The 26,375-nt window shown below is 54.0% G+C and overlaps 5 protein-coding genes across 5 annotated transcripts; 2 read left to right on the top strand and 3 right to left on the bottom strand.

Annotated features, from left to right (window-relative positions):
• Positions 1-472: 472 nt before the first annotated feature.
• Positions 473-7,249, bottom strand: N7477_004968 (putative polyketide synthase; the record flags this gene model as incomplete). The annotated part of the gene is made up of 1 exon (XM_056966631.1): positions 473-7,249. One exon carries the CDS (start codon positions 7,247-7,249, stop codon positions 473-475), a length of 6,777 nt encoding a protein of 2,258 aa, XP_056823412.1.
• Positions 7,250-8,542: 1,293 nt separating this feature from the next.
• On the top strand, positions 8,543-9,997 carry N7477_004969 (FAD-dependent oxidoreductase; the record flags this gene model as incomplete). Its single annotated transcript, XM_056966632.1, has 3 exons — positions 8,543-8,917; positions 9,013-9,270; positions 9,320-9,997. The coding sequence occupies 3 exons, from the start codon at positions 8,543-8,545 to the stop codon at positions 9,995-9,997; spliced, it is 1,311 nt and encodes a 436-aa protein (XP_056823413.1).
• Positions 9,998-10,520: 523 nt separating this feature from the next.
• On the bottom strand, positions 10,521-11,003 carry N7477_004970 (nuclear transport factor 2 family protein; the record flags this gene model as incomplete). Its single annotated transcript, XM_056966633.1, has 1 exon — positions 10,521-11,003. The coding sequence occupies one exon, from the start codon at positions 11,001-11,003 to the stop codon at positions 10,521-10,523; it is 483 nt and encodes a 160-aa protein (XP_056823414.1).
• Positions 11,004-13,186: 2,183 nt separating this feature from the next.
• N7477_004971 (Acyl transferase/acyl hydrolase/lysophospholipase) lies at positions 13,187-21,248 on the top strand (the record flags this gene model as incomplete). The annotated part of the gene is made up of 4 exons (XM_056966634.1): positions 13,187-13,384; positions 13,443-13,529; positions 13,670-18,934; positions 18,987-21,248. 4 exons carry the CDS (start codon positions 13,187-13,189, stop codon positions 21,246-21,248), a joined length of 7,812 nt encoding a protein of 2,603 aa, XP_056823415.1.
• Positions 21,249-22,519: 1,271 nt separating this feature from the next.
• On the bottom strand, positions 22,520-24,286 carry N7477_004972 (uncharacterized protein; the record flags this gene model as incomplete). Its single annotated transcript, XM_056966635.1, has 4 exons — positions 22,520-22,717; positions 22,788-23,279; positions 23,337-23,886; positions 23,946-24,286. 4 exons carry the CDS (start codon positions 24,284-24,286, stop codon positions 22,520-22,522), a joined length of 1,581 nt encoding a protein of 526 aa, XP_056823416.1.
• Between the last annotated feature and the right edge of the window lie 2,089 nt (positions 24,287-26,375).

Genomic DNA, 26,375 nt, shown 5'->3' on the forward strand with positions numbered 1-26,375 from the left:
CGCCCCAGGCTTCTCATAACCTCTTGACAACCTCAACTCTCACTGCGAACTTCTTTCGCCAGAGATCAAAGCTCCAGATGTCGATCTGCGACCCTTGATGGCGAGGCCTCGACTCGAAGGGGTAATCCTCAACCCTCTTCGACCAACTGTTTTCCTGCGGAGTTGAGGACCACATACACAAGCCAGCCAATTGAAGCTCCGTGGTATTGTGGATGGCAATTCTTTGATTTTGAAAAATCTCAGACCATAAGGCTAGGTGAATACCGAATTTGACTATACTTCTTACTGTAGTGTGAAGCCAGACCCCAGATTCCTCTATTATTATTATTGCATTGTTTTTATTGGCGGAGAGTTCTAAAACAATGCTCTTCGTGGAAATTTTGGAAGCAAATTTCGATTCAGCTATATACTCAGAGTGATGAAACACCCATACCAAAACAACAAGAACTCAACTTTATAGATGCCATGTCAGTTACCGATTAAGAAACCCCATCGCCTTCCAAGACGAGACATAGGACTGCACCACCTCAGCACTCACCGGCCCTTCTGCGGCCATGGTTTTAGAATGCTCACTTGATCTTTGCGTGTCCAAAACAATACCACCGCAAGCCATGCGCACAAAGTGGCTTTCGAGGAAGCCCAGGGCGAGGGCGGCCGGGTTCTCGGCTGGGGGCAGAGACGATTGGCGAACCCGTTCAATCCACTCTTTGAAGGGGATGATGCCGTGGGGAGGAATATCAAGGGCACCCGCTAGAACCGTCAACATTTCCTTCCACGGCTGGCCAACGGGGTTGTCGACGTGATAGACCGGATACGCCTCTGTCGCATCATCACGGCTGTCGATATTCAGCAAGTCGACCATGACTTTGGCAGATTTATCCACGGGCAACCAATGCAGCACGCCTGGTAGGTCGGGTAACGCTCTGAGTGCCTGAGCGCTTTTCACCACGAAAGCAAAGTGCTCGACTGGGTTCCAGAATCCGCTTGCGGTTGACCCAGAGATCTGGCCCGGCCGCGCCACCATGGCCCGGAAGAGCCGTGGGTGACGGCGCAGCGTGTCGGTGAGCATGCGCTCGCACACCCACTTGCCCTCGTTGTAGCCGCTGGGCATCACCGCGGCCATGGGCATGGCCTGCTCGAGCACGTGGGGCTCAGTCGAGAAGCCGGTCACGCCGATCGAGGAGATGAATTGGAAACCTATCCTCCGCGGCTCGGTACCTAATGCCATGTCGCGCGCCAGGTCCAGCAGGTTCCGCATCACCTTGATCTGAGGCTCAAAAGCTTTGAGTGGCCGCGTGGCGCTCATGGGCCACGCGTTGTGGATGATGTGTGTGCCGTGCTGCGCGAGCCAGGTGTACTCCTTGTCTGGTAGACCGAGCTGTGGCTTGGATGTGTCAGTACCGTATACCCGCAGCTTCTCGCGTGCGGCTGGGGACAGCCCGATGCCTCTCGAAGTTAGCGCCTCTGCCTGCCGAGTGTCGGCGGGCATGTCACTGATGGCGCGGTTGATGCAAATGACACTTGCGACACCCGATCGCTCCGCGAGTGTCTGAACAATGTGCGCCCCAAGGCTGCCCGAAGCGCCCGTCACGACCACCACAGCTCCGGCACTGGAGCGGGTTCTGATAGTGCCGTTCGCCGCAGCCTTGAGTGCGAGCGAGTCCCAATCTGTCGTGTAGGCTGCCATCAAGCGCAGCGCCTCTGCTTCGCGGACTGCCACATTGCCCATATATACTTCTTCCACTGGGACAGGTGAATCAGTCATCGAATCCTGACTTTCGCTGGTGAAGTCCGAGCCGTCGTCCGGAGTAGAGATATCAGAGGTTGTGTCTTCGTCTTCCGAGTCTGAGAGCACGACATCACCCTCTCCGGTTACCATGTCATCGTCGCTGTCCTCTTCTTCGCCCTGTTCTTGAAAGTCCTTCTCACCTCCAGCCCTGGCCAAAGCATTCGACACGCAGGCCACGAACTCGCGAAGGGTGGTGGCTACCATCGTCTCTGTGCGGTCGAGCGTGCAGTGGAAAGTATTCTCAATCTCGCGCGCCAGCTCCATGGCCATCAACGAATCAATACCCAGGTCAGCCATCTCACTGTCGAGGCTCATCTCGCTGGGCTCGATGCCGGAAACGCTGGCGACCACATCGCGCACCTCGTTTGCGATATCGCGCGGCTCGCTAGCTGGTTTTGTTTTGGTCTTCTTTGCCTTGGGACGGGATTGGAGTGGTGCCGATTTGGAGTTTGGACCAGCGGCATTCATTGGCCTGTCAAGGGTGGCAAGAGGCTGGGCAGACGGTGGTAGAGACGCTGCGGTGCTTCTCAAAAACGACTTATCTATTGTCACTCGTGCCAGGACCTTGCTCATCGTCGCCTTGGGAATGCGGACATACTTCAGGCCCAGTATGACCTCGCTCAGGGCACCCGTTGAGGCATCGAAGATGAAGACATCCGTCACGTAGGCCTTTTCGTTTCGACGCGCGTGGCGAGCGAGAACGTGCCAGACACCAGGGCCATGCTCGTGGCCATCGTTTAAAGTCCGAGATTTTGGCGAGCGCATCACCAGCTCGAGCCCTGTGGCCACAAACATATCGCTCGAGGGGATGTCAGTCAGCAGGTTCACGTACATGCCTGCAACTTGGCCGTACGAGTCTGCTTTAGGGACATCAAGCCAGGTGTCGCCGGCGTGACGCTTGTGCACGACACCCGCACTGTCGCCGTTGTCGCGGCCTACAACATACCGCACGCCATGGTACACGGAGCCGAATTCCACAACTTCTCCAAAGGCTCGGTACACGTTCCGGCCTTGAAGCGCCTCCACACCCTCATCGTTGGGGCCCAACGCCAGAACCGCTTGACACTGCGCATGGGTAACTACGCGCTCCCAACGTTCAAACTCTTGGAGAGCGGCTGGGTCGGATGGCGAACACATGTTGATGCGGCCTTCAGCGTGCTTGTCGTCGGCAGGGGAAGTGCCAACGCTGTGGATGGTCCAGTGCCACTCGGTTTCGTTCTTGTTGAGCGGCTCAAGGTCGATATAGTAGTCACGCGTCGAGTCGGCACAGATCGGCGAATGGCTGAGCATATCGCGGACTATTGGCGAGAACCCATTCGGTCTCCATTCAGGATTAAGGCTGAAAAGGGTCTCGATGGCCATGTCTATTTCAAGTGTGGCTGGAGCAATGGGTGCCGTCTTCGCGATGACGTGGGTCGCGAACAGACGCTGGTACTTTTCTGACGCCGTGTTGATGCGGAACCTAGCCAGCTTGGTCTTCTTCTTGGTGTTGCCACTCTTGTGGTCCTGGAAGCCCATGAAGGTCCATATATCAAGGGTCTTAGGGTCAACTTGTTTCTGCTGTGTCTCTCCCGCCGCTAGCAGCAACCCATTGCTTCCGATCTTTTCTTGAGCTACCTTGATAGCCTGCTCGATTGGCGACTTGAGCTCGAGCCAATGGCGTGATTTTTCGAATTGATATGGTGGCAAGAGGAGCTCCGCATACTCGCCCTTCTGTACCCGGTGGTGGGCCCAGAATGACACACGAAGGCCCTGTTTCCATAGATCTACAGTTGCATCTGTGAGCCTCTCGATACCCTTCTTGGTGTTGATTATAGACACGGATTGAAAGTGGAACGCATCAGAATGTGTTGACGCCGTGTGAGCAAGTGCGCGCGATGCCATGACGGTGATAGTTGAGTTGGAACCCGCCTCAAGGAAGATAGCATGCGAATGTTTCTTTGCGAGCCGCTGTATGGCGTGGTTGAAAAAGACCGGTTGGCGCATGTGGGAGCCGACAAAGGTCCAGTCCAGCTGGGCCGCCGGGTCGCCATGCTCCGTGGCACGTTCTACTTGAATGGTAGCGTCGTGGAAGGTCACTTCTTTGCCGATCTCCCCGAGGCGGTCGACAATAGTCTCAACCAATGCGGAATGGAAAGCATTGGTGACATTCAGACGCTTGCTCTTGACGTCCTTGACCGCGCTGCCTTTTCCAGCTAGCGTGGTGGCAAATGCGTCGATGGCTTTTGTCGACCCAGCGATAGTGAAGCTGCGAGGACCATTATAGCAGGCAATGCCAGCTGATCCGTCGGATTCGAGGTTTGACTCTTTCAGGAGATCATGCACAACTGCTTCGTCAGCCTCGATGGCCATCATGGCACCCGGGTCAGGTCCCCAAGCGTTCTGCACTAGCTTAGCCCGACCAGCAATCAGTTTGACTGTGTCTTCCAGACTCAGCACACCCGCTACGCAGAGTGCTGTTATCTCACCAAAGCTGTGGCCAACGACGGATACAATCTTATCAGCTAGCCCACAGTCCATCCAGCTCTTGGCTGAGGCATACTGCATAGCAAATAGCGCGGTCTGGAGCTTGACGATATCCTGATAGGGCTCGCAGGAGAAAATGTCGGGGTAGATACTTTCCAAGCCGTTAGATGTGATGGCGGTATCACATTTATCCAGGTGATGCCGCAGCACTGCTGCGCCTTCGTAGACCGTGCGGTCGAGCCCAACGAATGTCGACACCTGGCCACCAAAGCACAGAATGACAGGTCGCTCAGGCTTCACAGGCGCGATGCCGATGCTGGCAGCTGTGTCTTTGGTAGCCACAGTTGCATTGGCAAGCTTGTCCTGTAGCTCGTCTAATGAACTGCAGCTGAAGATCAACCCTAGGGGTAAGCCGGGGTTTGATTGCCATTGCATATTGAACGATACATCGGCGAGCTTGGGCTGATCATCTTCAGACCCGGCGTGCGAGCGAAGATAGGGAGCGAGCGCAGTGCTGTACGCCGCAATACTTTGGATGTCAAGGCCGGAGATCCAGAAGGGCAATCGCGGTGATATTCCGGTCAAGAAGGTTTTGGTAGGCTTGTGAGCCGAGTGAGCGACCACCACGCTCGAATTGGATCCGCAAGCGCCGTAGTTGTTGATCAGAGCCAGCTTCCGGTCCTCTGGCCAAGACCGCAACGACGTAACGACTTCCATATTGTCTGACTGCTGCGCACGGATGTTGGGATTCATGCTCTTGAAGCTAGCTTGAGGAGGGATGAAATTGCCTCGCATCATCAAGAGCACCTTGATGAGGGAGACGATGCCGGACGCGCCTTCAGTGTGACCGACGTGACCCTTGGCTGAGCCAATAGGCAGAACAGTATCGCGCAAAGAGCCTGCCACAGCGTTACGTATGCTTTCCCACTCGGCAGGGTCTCCCACAGGCGTGCCAGTGCCGTGGCACTCGACCAGCGAAATGTCACGTGGGTTGACGCGGGCTTTGCGGATTACATGATTGAACAGTGTCGATAAAGAGGGTACGTTGGGAACAAATAGTGGCGTGGTATTGAGGTTTTGATTGAGACCCGTAGAGCGGATGGTCCCCAGGACCGTGTTACCATCGGCCACGGCGGTTGATAGCTTCTTCAGGAAGACATAGGCGATCCCGTCGCCACGGCAGTAACCGTCAGCATCAGAATCGAAGGGTTTACACTGGCCTGTCGGGCTGATGAAGCTGCCGGCGGCGAGGTTTTGTGTCCATTGCAGGTTCGTCAAGACATTGACGCCACCGCAAAGCGCCGCCGGGACTTCGCCTGACAGCAGATCCCGGCAGGCCATGTGAAGGGCCGTCGTGGACGATGAGCATGCTGTATCAAACGTCAACGATGGGCCCGTCCATCCAAAATAATGAGACACTCTCCCGGGGATGAAGCTTCTCAGCTCCCCCGTCCCAGTGAACGCGCTGGTCGGATGGCAATGAATGTTAACATCGTACTCGTAAGAGCAGAGGCCGACATAAACACCTATGTGCTTCCGTCTTTCGTGCTCAGCCGCGCTGGTCGTGGCCAGCTCCTTGAAATACCCGGACTGTTCAAGAGCTTGGTACGCGGCCTCCAGCGAAAGTCGGCCCTGCGGGTCTATCGCCATCGATTCACGTGGGCTTTTTTTGAAGAACTTGTGGTCGAAAGAGTCCGCGTCGCGCATGAAATTGCCATACCACTTCCTGTCGGGGTCAGCGTTGTCGCGGAACAACATGTCTGGCATCATCCTCTCGCGTGTGATGATCTCGTGTTGCGACTCTCCGGTCTTGAGCATTTGCTCAAACTCTTCCAGGTCTCTGCCACCTGCAACTTTGAGGGACATGCCCACGACCGCAACCACATCTTCGAAGTCTTCTTCTGGCTGAACACTGGGTCTACTCGGTTCAGCGACCTGTACTGGTTCGACAGCGTCCGAGCGGGTCACTGCGTCATTATTTTGCGGTTGTCGAAGCGGGTGCACTGTTGACTTGCTAATTTCATCCTCGACATCCTCGAAGTGTACTTGCTTAGAACCGAAGGCGCGCAAAATGGTGGGCGGCAGAGGGCGGTCGAGCCCAAATGCAATGAGGGAGATGTCCTTCCTGTTCGCCGCGAGCTTCGAAACGGTGCTTGTCCAATTCAACTGATTCGCCAGGATAGAACGCAGCACCGTGCCAATCAAGTCGACTTCATCACCCGAGACTTGCTTTCCCTCGGGGTGGGCGAGGTAAGTGGGCAATGCCAGTTGGGCGGCATCCGGGAACTGCAGCTCGGGAATCGACTGGCACAATTCGATCAAAGCTTCGGTGTGACGTCCCCGCTCTGCTGTGGGCGTGTGGAGCTGGCCCTTGAAGGCGAGCGGTATGGCCGTAACGCCTGCTGCTCGAAGCTGTCTAACCAGTTTGGGCGCGAGGCGCTCCGACGCCGTCACAGTAGCTCGGGACTCATCGAAAAGGACAGAGATGTAGGCATCAGGAGACAATTTCGAGACGATGCGCGCCAAATCATCGCCCTGCTTGTGGCTTCTCCACGCCGTAGCCAAGGAGACAGACCCGCCTTTGCCGAGACGCTTAGTCCACTCTTCGGTGGCTCCTACCAGGGCCGCCATCAGCGCCCCGATACGTAACGCCGCGGCGCCGTGCTTTTTAAACTCCTGTCGGTTGTGGGAGCTGGCAACGGCGATGGCGGCGATCATGCCAGCACAGAAACCAACTGTTTCGACCTTGTTGCTTCCGCCAGGCCATTGCTCTTGCTGCTTCACTAGCTCTGCCTGCAAGTCGTCCACATCTTTTCCAGTCGGACTGTTGAATCGAAACTCAAGATAGCGCCAGTACTGATCCAGCTGAATAGCGACCATGAGAACGCCGATCCAAAGATCTGGTATCTCGGCATCTGGAGCCAGCGACTCAACAGAGGCAGGGCCATGTCGAAACCATGAATCGAGATCGGCCAGTAGACAAGCACCTTGCATTGTGCTGGCCACTTCGGGGATTTTCTCAGTCATAGCTTCCCAGTAGCGTGGCAGGCCGGCCAAGGTCTCCAGTATCCAGTCTCCATTTGCCCCGTTCACAATCTGCCGCACGTGCTTTTCCAGCGAATTTTTGCTTTGTAGCCCGATGTGTCCCCGAAAACAAAGCTCGTCGCTTCAGGGACGTTTGGTAAAGAGGTAGGCAGAGCTGAGGCCATCATCGTTGCTTGACGCGGCGTGTGTGAAGGCGACTGATTGTCTTGTTAAGACCCTGAAGAATCGTGGACGAATGAAAGTTCAGTCGTGCAGGTTGGATTGATCTAGTAAGGAAATAATGCGAAGAACGACTAAAGAGGGTATGTATGTTCATTAGAATATCTGCTGCGCAGGTAAGTCAATGTCTATCTTCTGTTGTTATAAATAAAGGCGATGGTTTCTTTGGTTAACTTTCCATTGTCGTATGGAATAAGTATTAGGCCTGATTGTTTTCCGCAATAACCTTTGTGCAGAAGGAAAGCTTACAGCAGAGGACTTCTTTCCGGAACAAAATAACAGCGAAGTCGGCAACACGACGGACAAGCGCTGATAATTCGATGCACAAACGGAATGCCTAATGCCGGAAGTCATAGCACGCAAGTCACGGAACGTGGAAGGCTCTCGGCCTTCTGATATGCATGAGCAATGGCCCCAGTATCCCGGCGACGAGATGCACGTGGCAAGCACATGGAGGATGCGTCGAAAATGAGGCCGATCTACGCGGCGTTGTCCGCAAGTTGCAGAATAGATGCATATGTGCGTTATCATTATCCACTTTCAAAGACTTAATGTTAACACAAGTGTATAGGCGTTTGGTATCGAATGCAACTCCGTGGTACTTCTGCACAATAGCTGTTTCGACGCCGTCCGACGCCGTTGTCATCGGGCCGAGCCAATCGCCACAGAAACTGTAAACTCTCGATCCTGGCTGATTGATGGTGAGCAAGCCAAGGTGAATTGAAAGTCCGGGCTCAGGACTAAGCCGCAGGGGCTGTGAGCGGGCCTCCGCCTCACATTTCATCCGTTTCGCCACCACACCTAATGGTCTATCTTCTAGATGACCTATATATACACAGATTGATAAATATATTAATCTCATTTATTCAAGCATATCCTTGAGAGTATCTTGCTTATTGCGAGCTCATTGTCCTTTTCTGAGTTGTATTTATAACCTTCCTGGTCCTGCGTGGTTTTTCCGAGTCAGCTCAACTCAAATCGACCGGAATATAGGCACTACCTGAATTCATTCACATTTTCAACATGGCGAGCAGCAGCATCAATGGCAACAGCGGTGCACCCTCTCTTGAGGTGGCCGTTGTTGGCGGTGGAATAATCGGCGTGATGACGGCGATCGGCCTGCGTTGCCGGGGCATGAACGCAGTCATCTACGAGCGGGCATCCACCTGGCACGAGGTCAGCGCCGGATTTGCATTCACGGGCGCAGCGCGGGTGTGGATGGAGCAGATAGACCCTGCTCTCGTCGAGCTCTTAGGCAGCATCAGCCAGAAGACGGACTCCAGCACGAGCAACGCCTACTGGAACGGCTACCACCCGCGGACTCGAGAGGATGCTGAGGATGAGTCAAAGTCGCTGCTCTTCCGGACGCCGACTAACAACCTTAGCTTCTGGGGTTGCGTGCGCTCGCAATTCCTCCAGGGATGGCGGCCTTGCTGCCTGACGGGGCGGCCAGGTTTGGGAAACGACTCGTGAGCTACGACGATGACTCCCAGAGTGGCAAGGTCATTCTCCACTTCGACGATGGAAGCACAGCCGAGGCCGATGTCTTGGTTGGGTGCGACGGCATCCATTCGACCACCCGGAAAGTCCTGTTAGGTCCCGACCATCCGGCCAGCCGGGCGGGCTTCAGTCACACCGTGACCTATCGCACAATGGTTCCTATCGATGTGGGCATCGCCGCCCTTGGCAAGAAGGTTGCGAAGAGCGCCTGTAATCATTTGGGGCCAGGCGCGGACCTGCTGGTGTATCCGGTTCGACAACCAACCCCTCCGTCTGAGACGGGATCGCTAATCCTAATAGGTCATGTCCGGAACTCTCCTCAACATCGCCGTATTCGCTTACGAGCCCTCGGAGTTTCCTGACCCCGACAAGATGACGGTTTCGGCAGAACGTAGCGAGATCGAGCAACTTTTCAAGGGCTGGAGTCCGCAGCTCGCCGAAATCTGGAAGCTCTATCCGGAGAAGGTGGTCAAGTGGGGAATCTTCGATCTGGAAGAAAACCCGCCTCCGACGTATGCGCGCGGCCGCGCCTGTCTCGTCGGCGACGCCGCGCACGCCAGCACCCCGTATTTGGGAGTGGGCGCCTGCACCGGAGTTGAGGACGCCCTTGTTATCTGCGCGCTCCTGGAGTCGGTGCAGCAAAAGGCGCTTTGCGGCGATGCGCTGAGAGAGGCGCTGACCGACGCGCTGCAGACCTACAGTGGGGCAAGGTTGGAGCGTGGCCGGTGGATACATCATCACTCCCGCCAGATGGGCCAGATGTATCATTGGCGGTACGGCCCGACGGGCCGCGACCCAGAGCGGATGAAGCGGAAGCTTGAAGAAAATTGGGCCACGGTTGTGAACTATGATGTCTTGTCGCCGTTGCGGCCTGAAATCCGCGAATTGGCGTGGCCTTCAAGGGACTCTCATACCACTTTTGCGGCGGGAGCTGAGAAGCAATCGCCATCTCGGTTACCTCAGACTGTAGTGGCCTAATGAAGAGAATCAGATAGCGTTTGCCAGGGAAATTCAAAACAGTTGCGTACTTATTGACCACCACTGTCACCCTATATCAGTATATCAAATTGGGAATCTGCATTTCTGTCCTTCTTCAAACATCTCTGCTTGTTGTTCGAATCTTGTTGTAGCTTTCGCCGTTTCCGTAGGTGTTCTGGATCATTAGACCGAAGCCAATTAATCTCATATACTGACATCCCACGTCTCCCGGCGCTAGCTTCGTGATCAGAGTGCAAAGATACCATGGGTTTTCCTTATTATGAGAAGCGGAATAAAAACACTAACTCTCTAGCAAACTGCTCGCGGAAATTTCTAAATACGTTTCACGTCTTAACCAGAAAATTGTTCGGGAAGTGCCGAGTGGCATGATGAAACGAGTTTCGCGCAAGTTTGTATTGAATGCATGCGTAAGGCAACTTATCAGACACGGCGCTCGATAGATGTCTCGTGTGATTTCTTCATGCAATATCAAATACATAGATCATCCATGCCTTTCCGTCCCTCACTGGGGTGGTTTCATGATAGATCGATCCCCAGTGGACCAAACATGGCTAGATTTCATCATCTTCAGTTTCCAAAGGTCGTCCACCTTGACAGCGTCGCAGTTGTAGAATGCACCAGTGGTAAACTTCACAGAATCCGGCTCGTAACCCTTGCCGAGTACGCAGTGCACAGCCATAGCGCTGAATGTTACGCGGGCGGTGGTCTCGGTGTCGAGGCTAACACGCACGTTGGTGAGGTAGTGGACCGTGTCGACCCGGTCGCTAACATTCTCCCACACCTTAGTCTTGAGCTCGTCATAGCCGTTGCAGACTTTGAAGGCAATATCGGTGTAGACGTCGGGTGTCACGCTCGACTTGAGAAGCTCCTCGCTGGACTGGTCGATGGACAGGAACGCGCGGTAGCATGCGTCCGCGACGGCGTCGCGGTCACTCAGAGGCGGACCGGCGAGCTTGGCGGGAAGGGGTGTGCCGTTTTGTACCATGATTGTTGTTGCGTGGTGAAGCTAGGTTTCGATGTCGATGCTGCTGAGAAGTTGTCGATGCTGCTGGCTACAGATGGACAAAACCCCCTACTATATCACAGTTAATCGGGTCAGACGGAGTATACAATATACACCATGTACAGAATTCCGATTTCATAATATTTCCGACCTCCGCACTCGCAGATCGATTTCCCGTAAGGCACGAGCATGGCTGTCTTCGTTTGACCAACCCGGGGATTTAGCGCTTGATGTTCGTCCGTCCTCCGGTTCGTGTCCCGCTGTCGGACATTCAATGTCCCTTGCGTCCGCTTCAACTGCGAATTCCCGCATCGTGGAGCCTGGGGATTGACCAAGATCCGGCACTCACGACTGCAAGCTGATGAAACATGCCGCGCAAGAGCAAGGACTAGCCGAAGGATCGGCATGGCGCGGGAAACAACTCAGATCGTTCGCTTGGTTTGTCTCTCTAAATTTATTTCTTACTGTACTGGACCGCGGCCAACCTATAATCTCGCACCTTCAAGCAAAGACCAAAAAAATGGCAGTGACACACCCTTATGGGCCGAAATCCAGCGGACTAAGCAGCCTAGCTGGTCCGCAACGCTGCCGTAGGCATCAACCCTCCCGAACGGTTGAAGTAACTCCTCGGCGACGGGACTCTCCTTCTCTGGCAAAGTTATTTCGGGAACTGTCATCGCCGGAGGAGGAAACGTAACACCCTTCCGCGTTGGCGACCGCATCCTCGCCAAGGTCGGTTTCAGCCCCTCCAACAACACCCCCGAAGGCGCCTTCTAGCTCTACGCCGTCGTGCGTGAATGGCTCACCTCACCCCTTACCATTACACATCAGCTTCGAGTAAGGCTGCGCCCTAGCTTTGGCTCTCATCGTCACCGAATGCAATTACCCAACCGTGGCGGACGAGCTGCTCGCCGATTCAACAGGTCATTAATAATCAGGGTCCCAGGTTCAAATTGTCTCCAAATCTGCAATGTATATTTGGCCAATACATATCATTTTACGTTCGAAACCTCATCAATGTACGAAAAGCGACTCTGCCGGAATCTTCCCGACGCTGTAGCAGTCATGCACAGGTTTACACTGTCGCCTGTTTTGCTTCATCCGGGATTGGCAGTATCAATCCAGGCCTAGAATCACCATGACGAAGTTTGGGACAACTTGATGGCTTGTAACTTCTTGGCAACCCCAATGGCTTTCGAGCCCAGAACGCTGGCGAAGACAAGGAGTTCCGTACAAAATGAGTTTGGGTGGGAAGCAATCAATGTAAATTTAATTTCACTTCATCGAGCATGAAAAGGTAGATTAATAGGCAGATGCATCTCCATCTTCACCATTGGACCCTTATATTAGTCATAGAAGACCCATTTGACATGTCGGAAATGTGGGTAGCGAATTCGAAAAGTTACTCATGGCCAGCTTTGTCATATTTGTCTTGCTGGGTAAACAGAGAACTAAGTTGCGGTTCACGTCTGGGTCAATTGATGTGACGGATCGAAAGCAATGTGGGTCTGACCGTAAACGCGTGTGAGATTCTCCGCGTTGCGGCCACGTTCCGCGAGACCCTCTTCGTGATGACATTGACACCACATCATCAAATGGTGGAGCACGTCTCCAAATCACCCGCTGTATCATTCGCTCCTTGTTAAGCAATGTCCGGTACAGACTATACCAGGCTGTTCGGGAATAAATTCGCGATCGGTGCCCTCTCAGGAATTTCCTGAAGCGGACCTGGAATCAGCCGGGGAAACCTTTGAGGCGGACTTAGTATTGCCCGCCACGATGTCTCCCATTGTAAGCCGAGATGCTCGCAACTGATGGTCATTGTGGACATTTCGGTAAACTGGTTCTTCCCTCCATGAACGGAGTGCTGCCAATGCCGGTGAATCACGGTCCGCATCTTTGAGTTCGCCCTGAATGAATCTGAACCCGCCATCTCCATGGTACTATATACACCGTTTGCGAACGGGACCAACACGAAGTATTGACAGGACGCATTTTCATTTTCCATGGTGTATGGTGTATTCTTGTATAATCTAGCCCCCTTACAAACACCCACCAACTCCTACCCAGTGTCCCGACCACCATCTACTCCATTCAAGTCTCATTTACTTCAACATCACGACGTGGTTACAGAACCTTGAATAGGCCTTCATCACCTCGATAAAATGGATACCGACAATAGTGCGTGGGCCACCGAGCCCATTGCCGTAATCGGCATGAGCTGCAAATTTTCGGGCGGTGCCAGCAACCCAGAAAAGCTCTGGGACCTCATGGCTTCAGGGAAAACCGGCTGGAGCGAAATACCAGAAGACCGATACAACTTAAAGGGGGTCTACCACTCCAACCACGAAAGAAACAGCACGGTGTGTAATAAACATACGCACTATTGATATACGAACAACATACTGACGACGGTCCCAGACACATGTCAAGGGTGGTCACTTTCTTGACGATGATGTAGCAGCATTTGACGCGGCATTTTTCAATTACTCGGCGGAGATGGCCCAGGTAGTCGATCCCCAATTCCGGCTGCAGCTCGAGTCTCACTTATGAGGCGCTCGAAAATGGTAACTTCTCACTGCTTTATCCCTTTCGACTACATTGACATCTAAATGACTCGGAATCTAGCTGGCCTACCCCTCTCGCAGGTGATGGGATCACAAACGTCCGTGTTCGCTGGCGTCTTCACGCATGACTACCAGGAGGGAATCATACGAGACGAAGATAGACTGCCACGATTCAACGTGGTGGGCACATGGAGCCCCATGTCATCCAATCGTATCTCGCATTTCTATGACTTCCGTGGCGCCAGTATGACTCTGGAAACGGGATGTTCGACGACACTGGTCGCCCTGCACCAAGCGGTACACACCTTACGCAATCGTGAGGCCGACATGTCCGTGGTGACCGGAGCCAACGTGATGCTTAATCCGGATACATTCAAGGCGATCGGGTCGCTAGGGATGCTGTCACCCGACGGTAGATCATACGCCTTCGATTCACGCGCCAACGGGTACGGCCGCGGAGAAGGCGTAGCCACCATCATCATCAAGCGACTGTCGGACGCGCTGGCCGCCAACGACCCGATTAGGGCCGTGATCCGCGAGACGGCACTGAATCAGGATGGCAAGACGGACACCATCACGACGCCATCCGGCACCGCCCAGGTAGAGCTCATGCGAGAATGCTACCGCCGGGCTGGCCTCGACCCGCGCGGCACTCAATACTTTGAGGCCCATGGCACGGGAACTCCAGCCGGTGACCCCATCGAGGCGGGAGCTATGACCGCTATCTTTGGCGGAGGTGAAGGCCGTGACCATGAGGAGCACTACCTGCGTATTGGCTCCGTTAAGACCAACGTGGGCCATACTGAGGCCGCTTCGGGTCTCGCCGCCATGGTCAAAGGTGTCTTGTGTCTCGAGAAAGGCTTGATTCCGCCTACAGTAAATTATGAAACGCCCAACCCAAAACTCAAGCTCGATGAGTGGCGTCTGAAAGTGGTGAGGACGATGGAGCAATGGCCTGATAGTCTGATTGATGGTCCGCGCCGCATGTCGATCAACAACTTTGGCTACGGCGGAGCGAATGCCCACGTCATTTTGGAGAACGCAGACCCATGGACTTCAACATCAGGTCTGGATCTAAACCCCGTTAATGGTAATGGTAGTCACAGTGTGAATAGTGATGGGGGTGTCAATGGCAACGGCTATCACACGAGCGATACGACTGACGACACCAAAGTGCTAATCCTCAGTGCGCGCGACGAGCAGGGCTGTCAGCAAATGATTACAGACCTCAAGGCTTACCTGGAAAGGCACAGATCGCTTGGACACGAGGCCTCCGCGGAGCTGCTACGTAACCTCAGCTACACGCTGGGCGAGCGCCGGACGCTCTTCCAGTGGGTTGCGGCACACCAAGTGCGTCTCGAGAAGGACGGTACCCTCGACGCCGCCATAGCAGCCCTTGACTCGCCTCACTTCAAGCCCCGCCGTCGAGCCCCGGATAGTCCTCGCATAGGCATGATTTTCACCGGTCAGGGCGCGCAATGGTATGCCATGGGCCGTGAGCTACTGAACTCCTACCCTATCTTTCGCCAGTCTATCGAGGAAGCTGGGGTGTACCTGCATGCCCTCGGGGCTGACTGGTCACTCCTTGAGGAGCTACAGCGCGACGCAAAGACGACAAAGGTTCACACCACGATGATCAGCATTCCTGTGTGCGTGGCACTTCAAATCGCATTGGTACGCCTCCTTGAAACGTGGGGAATCACGGCATCCGCGGTCGCAAGCCATTCATCAGGCGAGATTGCAGCTGCCTTCGCCGTGGGCGCCCTTACGCATCGTCAGGCTATCGCGACGGCCTTCTACCGCGCCATACTCGTAGCAGACGAAACACAGCGCGCACCCGGGGCTGCGAAGGGTGCTATGGCAGCGGTCGGCTTAGGTTTTGAGGAAGTGCAGTCCTACCTTGATAGACTAACGAAGGGAAATGGTAAAGCTGTTGTAGCATGCGTCAACAGCCCTCAGAGTGTTACCATCTCTGGGGATGCTCATGCCGTTCAAGAGATCGAGGACTTGTGCAAGCAAGATGGCGTGTTCGCTCGTCGTCTCAAAGTCCAACAGGCGTACCACTCACATCATATGGATTCTTTCGCTGATGCCTACCGGGAATGCCTTCGATCTGAAATGGCCCGGGATGTGGTGCAAAGTGGCAAGCAGCACCTGCGGACAGCCAAGCAAGGACTCAAGGCGGTGTTTTCGTCGGCAGTCACTGGTGGACGTATCACCGACCCTCAGCAGATCGCCAGTCCCGACCACTGGGTCGGTAGTTTGGTGCAGCCGGTCGAGTTTGTCGACGCCTTTACCGAAATGGTATTGGGCGATCCGGACGACCCGACGGGCAGAAGTGTTGATGTATTGCTCGAGGTCGGCCCTCATACTGCGCTGGGGGGCCCCATCCGCGAGATCTTATCCCTGCCCGAGTTTGAGGGCATCGAGCTGCCCTACTGGGGCTGTCTAGTTCGCGACGAACATGCGGGTGACAGTATGCGATCGGCCGCCATCAACCTATTCCGTGAAGGGCAGGCCCTCGTCATGAACCAAGTCAACTTCCCGGTGCCTGCGTATGACGACGCCGGCCCCCAAGTCTTAACGGACTTGCCATCGTATCCCTGGAATCACAGTATGCGGCACTGGCAGGAGTCAAGGGTCAACCGGGCCATTCGCGAACGCAGTCAGCCACCTCATGAATTACTCGGCATGCCCGTCGCCGGCAACGACCCCAGCACAGCCGTGTGGCGCCGTATATTGCGCGTTACCGAAACCCCATGGGTCCGCGATCATGTGGTGCAAGGCAGTATTGTGTACCCAGGCTCGGGCTACATTTGTCTTGCAATTGAGGCCGTTAGGCAATTGGAGAAGGCCGGTGCCGCCGACAAAGACAAGTCTGGCAGACGAATTTCAGGATTCCGCCTTCGCGACGTCAACTTCCTTTTTGCTCTTGTTATCCCGGACAGCGCGGAAGGCGTTGAGATCCGAACTATGCTTCAATCTGTCCCTGAGCGGGAAGTTGGCGCCCGCGGCTGGTGGCGCTTTGAGGTATCGTCAGTGACACTGGAAAACCGGTGGACGCTGCATGCTAGGGGCATGATCACAGTGGAACGGGCGCCGGCTGCCTTTGAGACGGTAGAGCGCCGCCCGTTGTCTACTTACACCCGCCAGCCGGATCCCCAGGACTTATTCGCCAACCTTAGGGCACGCAGCGTCTATCATGGCCCGCTATTCCAGAACACGACAAGGATCGTCCAGGATGGCCGGGAACCGCGATCCCTATGTGATATCACGATCCGTCACGAAGCTTCATCCGATACAGACCCGGTGGTGGCGGCACAGAACACCTTGCTGCACCCGATCACGCTCGATGCTGTCGTCGTAGCGTTCTACTCTGTACTACCTAGTGTAGGAGCTCTGCAGGAAGACCCTAAGCTACCGCGGTCTGTCGCATCTATGTGGATATCGAGCGACATCAGCCACGAAATTGGCCACACGCTGCGCTGCGACACTTTACTGCTGCACGACGACGCTCAAAGCGGGATGGCTAACATCACGGTTTTCGACGGCCAGACGGACGCCACGGTGCTTAAGATCCAGGGCGTTGAATTAGCGTCTCTGGGGCGTGGCAGTGGAGCCACGGCGCGCCAGGATGTGGCAAACAAGAGCGGTTCTGCCATCACCAGCAAGTGGGAGCAAGAAGTGTGCAGCAAGCTCGTGTGGGGACCCGATCTGTCGCTTCGAAACCCGCTGGCTTTCGCACAGATCAAAAAGGAGTTAGTTCACACTGACTCCGATGCCCAAGCCGACATTGTCAGAAATCTACCGCGCTTGTGCATTTATTTTGCCCATGATGCGCTACGAGCGCTCGCCCCAAAGGATGTAGCCCAACTGCTGGAACAGCCACACTTGGCTAGGTACTACGCATGGTTACATGAGCTGACCGACAAAGCCTCCAAGGAATTGGCTCTGGACGAATCTGGAGAGCGTCAACAATACATAGCCGCTACGGCCTCTCAAAGCGTCGATGGGGAGTTGGTGTGCCGCCTTGGGCCCCTTCTCCCATCCATCCTGCGTGGTGAGCTCAATTTGGAAGAAGTGAGTGGCCTACTGAATGAGTACCACGCCAATGCGATACGCCAGTCAACAGCACTTAGACAGCTCTCCACACTGCTGCGCAAGATTGCACACAAGAATCCAGGCGCTCGCGTCCTCCAAATTGGTACCGGTTTCGGCGCCTGCGCGACACGTCGCATACTGGAGACGCTTAGCACGCCCAAGACGCCCTTGGTGGCGAGCTGGCACATTACCGAGCCAAATTTGGAGTCCTTGGAGGATACCCGTGCCCAACTGGCCGAGTGGACCAATTTGCTCGAATTCGACCAACTTAACATCGAGCAGAGCCCAGCCAAGCAGAAGTTTACTGCAGAGAGCTACGACATCGTTGTGGCTTTCCAAGCTCTACGTACCACCAAAGACACAACCAGTGCCCTTGCCAATGTGCGCAGCCTGCTCAAGCCAAGCGGCACGTTGCTCTTTGTGGAGACGACCAAGTCTCAAGTGGATGTGGACTTCATCTTCGGTCTGCTGCCGCGCTGGTGGCAAGGCAAAGAACTGGATCGCACAACTCTTACGGCGGCCTCCTGGGATAGCGTTCTTCGGGATGCTGGGCTTAGTGGTGTCGATCTTGAGATTCGTGACTCGGAGAGCGACCTTATCCATAACAACAGTATCATCATGTCCACGGTGCCTCTCGTCGAGGACGAAAATTTTGACCTGAGCAAGGCTAATCATCCAGAGAGCTTTGTCGTGGTTACCAGCAGCAAGACACCTCCACCTTCGGGCTTTGTCAATCTACTATCCCGGCGCATTCAGGCTTTGACCGGCCCTGAGACTCCCGTCCCTGACCACTTGGTGCTCGAGCAGAGCAGCTCCGACACTTATGAGGCAAAGATCTGTGTTTTTGTGGGCGAGATTGACGAACCCATTCTGGCGGATCTCGACGCATCGCAGATGGAAGGCCTCCGCGCCATGGTCACTCAATGCAGCGGCCTGCTATGGGTCACGACCGGTGGTACCGCCGACAGCGAGGCACCCGAACGGGCTGTACACCAAGGCTTCCTGCGTGTGCTACGCAACGAATACATCGGCCGCCGCTTTATGTCTCTGGACCTCGACCCGACACGGGCAGCCGAGAGATGGTCCTTGGGCGGAGAGGTCATTGTCTCGGCTATCGTGCAGGTGCTCGAGGAGGGATTCGGCGGTGCTGACATTGAGGCTGGTCCGGCTGATTTCGAATACGCCGAGCGTGAAGGTGTCCTGCAGGTTCCCCGGTACTACAAAGACGAACAATACAATAATATGGTCACTGGCCCGCTCGTGCCGAGCTGGGGTGAGCTACTCTCCGGTGGCCAAGGACGAGAAGGGAAGAATCGAGGCCATTGCCGGCATTCCCCTAGAGCCCCTATTCCAGGACGAACGGCCACTGCAGTTGGAAGTGGGAATCCCGGGACACTTGGACACATTGGCTTTCACCCACGATAAAGAAAACTATGAGGCGCTGACACCGGAGCTCGTTGAAATTACCCCTCGGGCCTACGGAGTTTGCTCCCGCGATGTCATGGCCGCTATGGGCCAACTCAAGGATCGTTCCATGGGCCTCGAATGCGCAGGTATCGTCACGCGCGTCGGCGCTGAGGCTCAGACAAAAGGCTACAGTGTCGGCGACCGTGTCATGGCGCTTTCGACCGGCACATCTTTCGCCAGCCGTGCCTTTGTCCCGTGGCATGGCGTTATCCAGATGCCGAGTGGCATGGACTTTGTGAACGCCGCGTCGTTACCCTTGGCTTATACTGTTGCGTACATCGGCCTCGTCGACAAGGCAAGTCTAGTGGCTGGGCAGTCGGTGCTCATCCACGCGGCGGCTGGGGCCATTGGGCAGGCCGCCATCATGCTGGCCAAGCACCTCGGCGTTACGGAAATCTACGCCACGGTCGGGTCGCATGAGAAGAAAGACCTACTCCAGCGCGAGTATAGTATACCTGCCGAGCGTATCTTCACTAGCCGCGACGTATCTTTCGCTCCAGCTGTTCTGGCCGCCACGAAAGGACGCGGCGTCGACGTCGTACTCAACTCGCTGTCTGGTCCGCTCCTACAGGCAAGCCTCAGCGCAATCGCGCCTCTGGGCTATCTGGTTGAAATAGGCAAGAAAGACATCGAGAGCAACAGCTTAGTGGCGCTGGAGTCCTTCTCTCGCGGCATCTCGTTCACATCCTTGGATGTCCCGACGCTCTTGCGCCGCTGCGGACCCAATGTCCACCACGCGCTGAGTGAGATTACCCGCCTAATGGAACAGCAGGTGGTGAAGGCAGTCCACCCCCTCGCTGTTTACCGTTCGCAGGATGCCCAAGCGGCATTCCGTTTCGTGCAGACGGGCGCACAGATGGGTAAGGTTGTGCTCTCGGCTGAAACAGACGAACAGGTTCACGTGGTTCCTCGGCCGAAAGGGATCACAGCTCAATCTCAAATGCGACCCGATGCATCATACCTCATCGTAGGTGGTGTGGGCGGGATCGGACGTTCAGTCGCTCACTGGCTGGTAGCTCACGGTGCGACGAACCTGATCTTACTCTCTCGTAGCGCCGGTGATCTTGACCTCAATGAGAACAAGAACACTGACGGCGCCCTATTCATCCGCGAACTGCGCGAGGCGGGCTGTCGAGTGAAGCCTATTAGCTGCGACATTGCCCTCGCCAGCTCACTGACCATGGCTCTCCGGGTGTGCGAAGACGACGGTCTCCCGCCAGTGCGCGGCCTCATCCAGGGAGCTATGTTGCTGCGCGACGCTATCTTTGAGCAGATGACACTCGACGACTGGCGCGGCGGCTTACGACCTAAGTTGTATGGCACCTGGAACCTGCATACCGAGTTCTCGCAACCAGGCTCACTCGACTTCTTCGTTATGCTATCATCCGTCTCAGGCGTTGTAGGCATCGCATCTCAAACCAACTACGCCGCTGGCGGCTCCTATGAAGACGCTATTGCTCGCTGGCGCCAATCACGAGGTCTGCCCGGCGTAGCGATCGACCTTGGCCCCATTGCCGACATAGGCTACGTGTCAACCTCGGCCAAAGTCGCTGAGCGCCTGCGTAAGGATGGTGACTTTGCCATGCTCGACGAAGACATAGTACTCCGTGCCCTCAACTCCGCCATCCTGCACCCTCTCGGGGCCCGCTCCCAGATCATCGTCGGCCTCAACTCTGCCCCGGGCCCGCAGTGGGATGCCAACGGCCGCTCGCAGCTGGGCCGTGACGCGCGCTTTGCCACTCTGCGACCACGCAGCAAAGCCTCAGCACGACCGGCTGATGGCAAGAACACCAGCGCCTCGCTCGGCGCGCAGCTCGCGGAGGCGAGTGACTGCCAAGAAGGAGCGGCGCTCATCGGCACAGCTATTGCGGCTAAGTTGGGGGAGATCTTCATGACTCCCGTTGCGGAGATCGATCTCGGCAAGCCCCCGGCACACTTTGGGGTCGACTCGCTGGTTGCGGTGGAGTTGAGGAACATGCTCGTCCTGCAGGCTGCGGCGGATATTTCAATCTTTAATATCTTGCAGTCGGCAAGCCTTTTTGCGCTAGCGGGGTTGGTGGCGGAGAAGAGCAGACATCTGCAAGTTGTCTAGAGAGGGGAGTAGCGGTAGAGGCTGTGTACGGGGCTGGGCTTGACTTCATTTTGGGTTGCGATAAAAGACTTATCAAGACTTTTTCCTTTCCATTAAATTGATACCGGGATCAGTAATGCGGTTGGCGCAATTGGTTGAATGGTTAAACCGATATCTTTTGTAATTTTGTCGTGGTGTTTTGATTCCCTAGCTACACCACAATCACATGTATATATCGCTCGGACACATGATGCAGCTATACAAATCTCTCTTCCGAATTGTGGTTCTACATTCCTCAATCTTTTTTATTTGTGATGAAACAGTCAGGTTGTTTCGTCCCAAGGTTGACTTGGACAGTTGTCTAAATGCTGACTTCCTCCGCATCGGGGCTCTCCCTTGCCTATGTCAGTAGCTTGCCGAGCATCTAGATTTGTACACAAATATTGGAAGGGGCCAATGGACGATGGCAAGTTCCTCGCAGAAAAAATCAAATTCCGCTCAACCGTGGGTCAGCAGCGGGCGAACCATCGAAGAAAACGCTGTGGCAAGAGAAGCTTCAAAAATGCACCAGAAGGAGCAAAGGAGCGCGGGCGATTGCATGAAGGCCCGGGGTGCTCTACAACGAAAACTTTCAAGTCATGGGAACAATGTTCATTCTATGAAATCAATTGGCGTCGAGATAATTGTTCCATAGCTTCTCTGCCTCATGTTTGTCTTCCCGGGTGCGCCTAAGAGGCAGTCTTTCATAAAAGCGTGTCGATCTTGGGCCGTACACGATAACAATAAAACCAACAAAGATCGGCGATTTCATATGCGGCAAACGCGGCTCCTCGGCTAGTCTAAGGGCATAGGGGAATTTTCAGATATGCTTTGGATCCAATGCACATCTGCTTACAGCCATATTGGCCAGCAGACCCCCCCGTCGAATCTGGGCTCCCGGCCTGCCCGAGTCGTGTATGATGCATCATGATGATTCCTATCGTAACGGCAAGAACAACTCGAAGATGAGACTTGAAAAAGCCTGAACTGACAACCAATTAAAAAGACGGGCACAGAATGACAAGACCGACGCACATTTATGCAATAAGCCTCTTGTACAGTACAAGGAGCTTCTCATTTTCTGTCTTGCTCTGTCTATGTATATGTATATGTATGAATGATCGCGTTGAACATCAAGTAGCTTCCTTCTCCAAACTCCACAGATTGCCCGCATAATCAAATTTTAACACCAAGCAAAGTTACACTCCTTTCACATGTCGTCATTGAGATGTGTCTAGATACGTCCCCAGTTCTTATGTGAAGCCATACCAGTTGTCATCCTGGGGCTTTAGAAATTGGAGAAAGTTTTTCGCAAGCTTGTTCAGCCCAGTCGAAGCTTGCAACATCGTGACGATGCTGGGCATGAGCTTGATGTAGGCATCGTCTAGCTCGGGGTAGGATTGGGAGAATCGGGCGCCTAGGAGGAGCAGGATAGGCGTTAAGGGGTGCATCTGCTAGATTGTTAGCAACTCGGCTTTGGCGCTGTGATGGGCCCTAATGACGGGGTGGGCACTTCTTTACCTGAAAGTGCTGGCCAAGCACGGCGATTAAAACAGCTGTATCACCTACGGCATCTAGTGACTGCTGCTTGTGTTCCGAGTAGAGAGCTTGAGTCAGCTGCGTTCCTTGTGTGTCGGTACCCAGGGGCCTTGATTTGATAAGATCATAGAGCATAAGCACGGCTATATGTGCCGCCAGTGCAACGAAGGCGATGATGGGATCTGGGTACTCCATTGATGCATAGACCCGAAGCATCCTAATGCGTTGCGCCAACAGTGCATGGAGAGAACGATGTCGACGGCAAAATTCTTGACACGCTCTGGTCGGAGGCTTCTGTTTATGTTCTAGGACCCGTCCACAAATGGCAGCTCCGATGACGCTCTCTGTAAAGGGCGACAGGTTCTTGTGTGGCAACTCTAGGCCGACGACCGGAATCATGTCCGCGAGGAAACTCATGTCCGTGGGCCGACTACTTGCGAAGTTCGCCTCGGGAGCCGGCAGGCGAGTACGGATCTAGCAGTAAGTCAATATATTTTCTTTCGCGTAAGGCATTACTTGATGCAAACTAACCAGCCGTTCATCGAAGAACATGTGCAGCCCATCAACCATACTCGTGAAGCGATCGATTGTATATGCAAGCCAGAAGGTCCGCCTCTTGGTTTCAATATCGATCCAATCATCCTGGACTGACCCCTGAAGAGTGAGTTGCCCTGGATACTGATCCAATTGCATGGTGGCAGGTGTTTGGGGTACATCAAGTTCGTATAGCCTCATCATCTGGATCAAGCGAAAGGCCCTCCCGGCGGAAAGCATACCTCGGTGGAAATCTTGGCACGTTAGCTCATAGATTGCAAGCAAGGTCCACGCCTGGGCCTGCTCGAGGGGTATTTGGTGACACGGTTCTTCCGAATCGAGCGCATGCAGAAGTTGTCTAGTCTTTGCGTACAATTTACGCCCATCGACCTGGAACTGACTGGAGAGTGACGAGGCCAACGTCCACATAGCATATTGCAGGCAGGTTTTCTGCTTGCTCTTATTTGGTTGTTTAGACCAAGAACGGTAACGATGGGTGTGTACTATTGGCGCAAATGCATAAGCCCGATCGAAATAAAGCTGGTCTCTATGAGCAAGTATTAACACCGCTGGTTTTTTAATCAGCCTCCAGCGTCAAAGACTAACAGGTCATTGTGCATCATAGGGGTGATAAAGAGTTCGGATTCCATTGGAACATGGACGAGCTCTTGAAGATGATCCAGTGCGGGAAGCGAGGAAAAAGGCGAGCTTGTGTACGAATTGTCGAAGATCCCGCAGGGCTCCATGTGGATCATGGGAAATGGAAATTCCACCGGTGCCGGCCATTGCGAGATATGATCTGTAATTTCGGGGGTCGTCCTGGTAGTATTCTGAATTTCACTAATGTCTGTACTGCTTCCACCGCTTCCACCTTCGTTGTCCGTGTTCCTCTCCCCTTGGGGGGGGCGAGAAGGCGCGTGTCTCTGCGGTGGGAGTAGATGCCCCATGTTGTTTCCCTAGCTGAGTCTGGAGGTCCTCTAGCGCAGGACATCTTCGTCAGCATAAGAGCCAGAGGCGGAAATAATGTGAGTAATTGCGAGCAGCTCTTACCAATTTTTTTCTGTAGCGTCTTGAGATATCCCTTCTTTGGCCCTCTAGGCGGGCAGCTGTCTCGCACTACGCAGTTTACCCCGGAGGTAGCACAAGCCATACATTGAGGTTTTCCCCTATCGCAGCGGATTCGTTTTCGTCGACATTCTTCGCACTTGTCAAAAAGATGTTAGCAATTAAGAGTCTTTGGATGGGCGAAGGTGATCATTTACAGCGACTCCCGGTTGTTGTCGCTGTGTTTGCCCCGCCATAACTTCTTGTGTGCAGCCTATGCTTTGTACCCGCCCAAATAGCTAATCGCAGTCGGTCTTTTGGTTGCAGAATGTCAATTTCCGGAGCGAGGATCCTTAATTGATGTCAAGGGATGAGTGTCAGATCTCTAAGCGTATCTTTGTAGTCTTTGAAAAATGGCTATCCCTCAAAAGTATGTCGATACAAGTAGTTTCCAAATAGACAATGTCGTCTTATCTTTATGAGGCGCAAAAAGAAAAGGAAATGGTGGCGATTGCAGGTCTGGGAAACCGTCATTCATTTGCTGTCCATTTCAGCCGACGCCAAATTTCCATTCCATCAGCAGTCAGCTAGGGTACATCTCCAGGCGCGCCAGGATCCGCTTCAAGGGTACAGTATGGAGTGCAGGTCCCATGTGCGGCGGCACTGAATACTGCGTACATCGGACCACTACGGTGGAGCTCCATCTAGCTTTTGACCCTTCCAGCTTAGCCTCTGATCCTTCCCGTTTTAGCGCCATCGGTCGCTCCGCCCAGTAAGTCACTCTGAGCCGTTTTCACTTTTGGCCCCTTCACCCCGGTCTTTGAAGGGTCCCTTTTCACTTTTGGCCCCTTTCAACATGATTTCGTATTTGAAGGTGAGGCATTTTTGCTATTGATCCGGATCACCCGTCCGCCTTAGATCTGCCTCGGGCTGTATACGTTGAGCGAGCACCTTGCGAGAAGTCTGCGTTGATAGCGCTTACACCACCTCCAAGACTGAGGAAGGCTTATATTGGAAAAATTTGCTTTTTACTTCTATCTGGCTCCACTAATATGCTCGCAATTCGACTAACTCAATTCTTGACGCTCTTTCAGCTGTTTAGTTGCTAATAGACTAAGCCTTGCAGGAGGATCAAAAAGTGTAAGGCTGGTCAGTCATTTTTTATCTCAACGTGTTGCGTCAGTAGTCTTGTCATTTTTTACGTACTCACACGACGAGCCTTAACCTTCAATATCTAAGCACCGACGGGGGAATATCAGGCAAAGAGACATACCGACGCAGTAAGATTACAGGGCATGTACTTGTCATGGAATCGAGGATTTACCTTGGCTAGGCCTCCTGTTACGACATAGCCCTATCTTTCACTTTGTACTTTGCAAGTGATCTGATGTGGGGGCAAAAACAAAACAAGGTTTTCCGAACAAGTTGCTCGTTTTGGTCGACTTGATGAAGACGAGGCCTTAACTCGCGTACAGATGATAATTCAGAGGAGTCTCTTCTCTGGTTGGTCGTTCTACATGACACTAGCAACTTTAGTAGAATGCTGCCTACGACCAATACCGCGACGACGTACACCCCTATCCCCACGTGAGCTAGGAAGATAGTCTAAGAGACCCTGTGTTTCACGCCTCAAAGATACGCCTCACAGATAAGCTTGATGTATGTCATCCTAAATACGAACTTGGAAGAACACTGCTAGCGAAAACAGAAAGTGCGGCACAAACGGACGATTGCGGCAGGAACGGAAATCTGCGGCAAGGACGGAGAACCCGCGGCAAGAACGGAAATTTTCGGCAAATCAGGAAGCTAGGATAATGAGCCCGTCATTACTTTTTTCCTTGTATAGAGAACAATAAAATATTACTCTCTACAAAGATTCGTATCCACGTACCTTACATTGCGTCTGAAGATTTTTGCGGAGATCTAGCTGCTGGCAAAGGTACAACTTGCTCATGAGAAACGTGATAGAGGCTCCAGAGCTACTGTTCGACG

Source organism: Penicillium maclennaniae (assembly GCF_028827695.1).
Source record: "Penicillium maclennaniae strain IBT 15551 chromosome Unknown utg000004l:1.0-3007600.0:1.0-3009580.0, whole genome shotgun sequence".
In the NCBI taxonomy this organism is placed as follows: Eukaryota; Fungi; Ascomycota; class Eurotiomycetes; order Eurotiales; family Aspergillaceae; genus Penicillium; species Penicillium maclennaniae.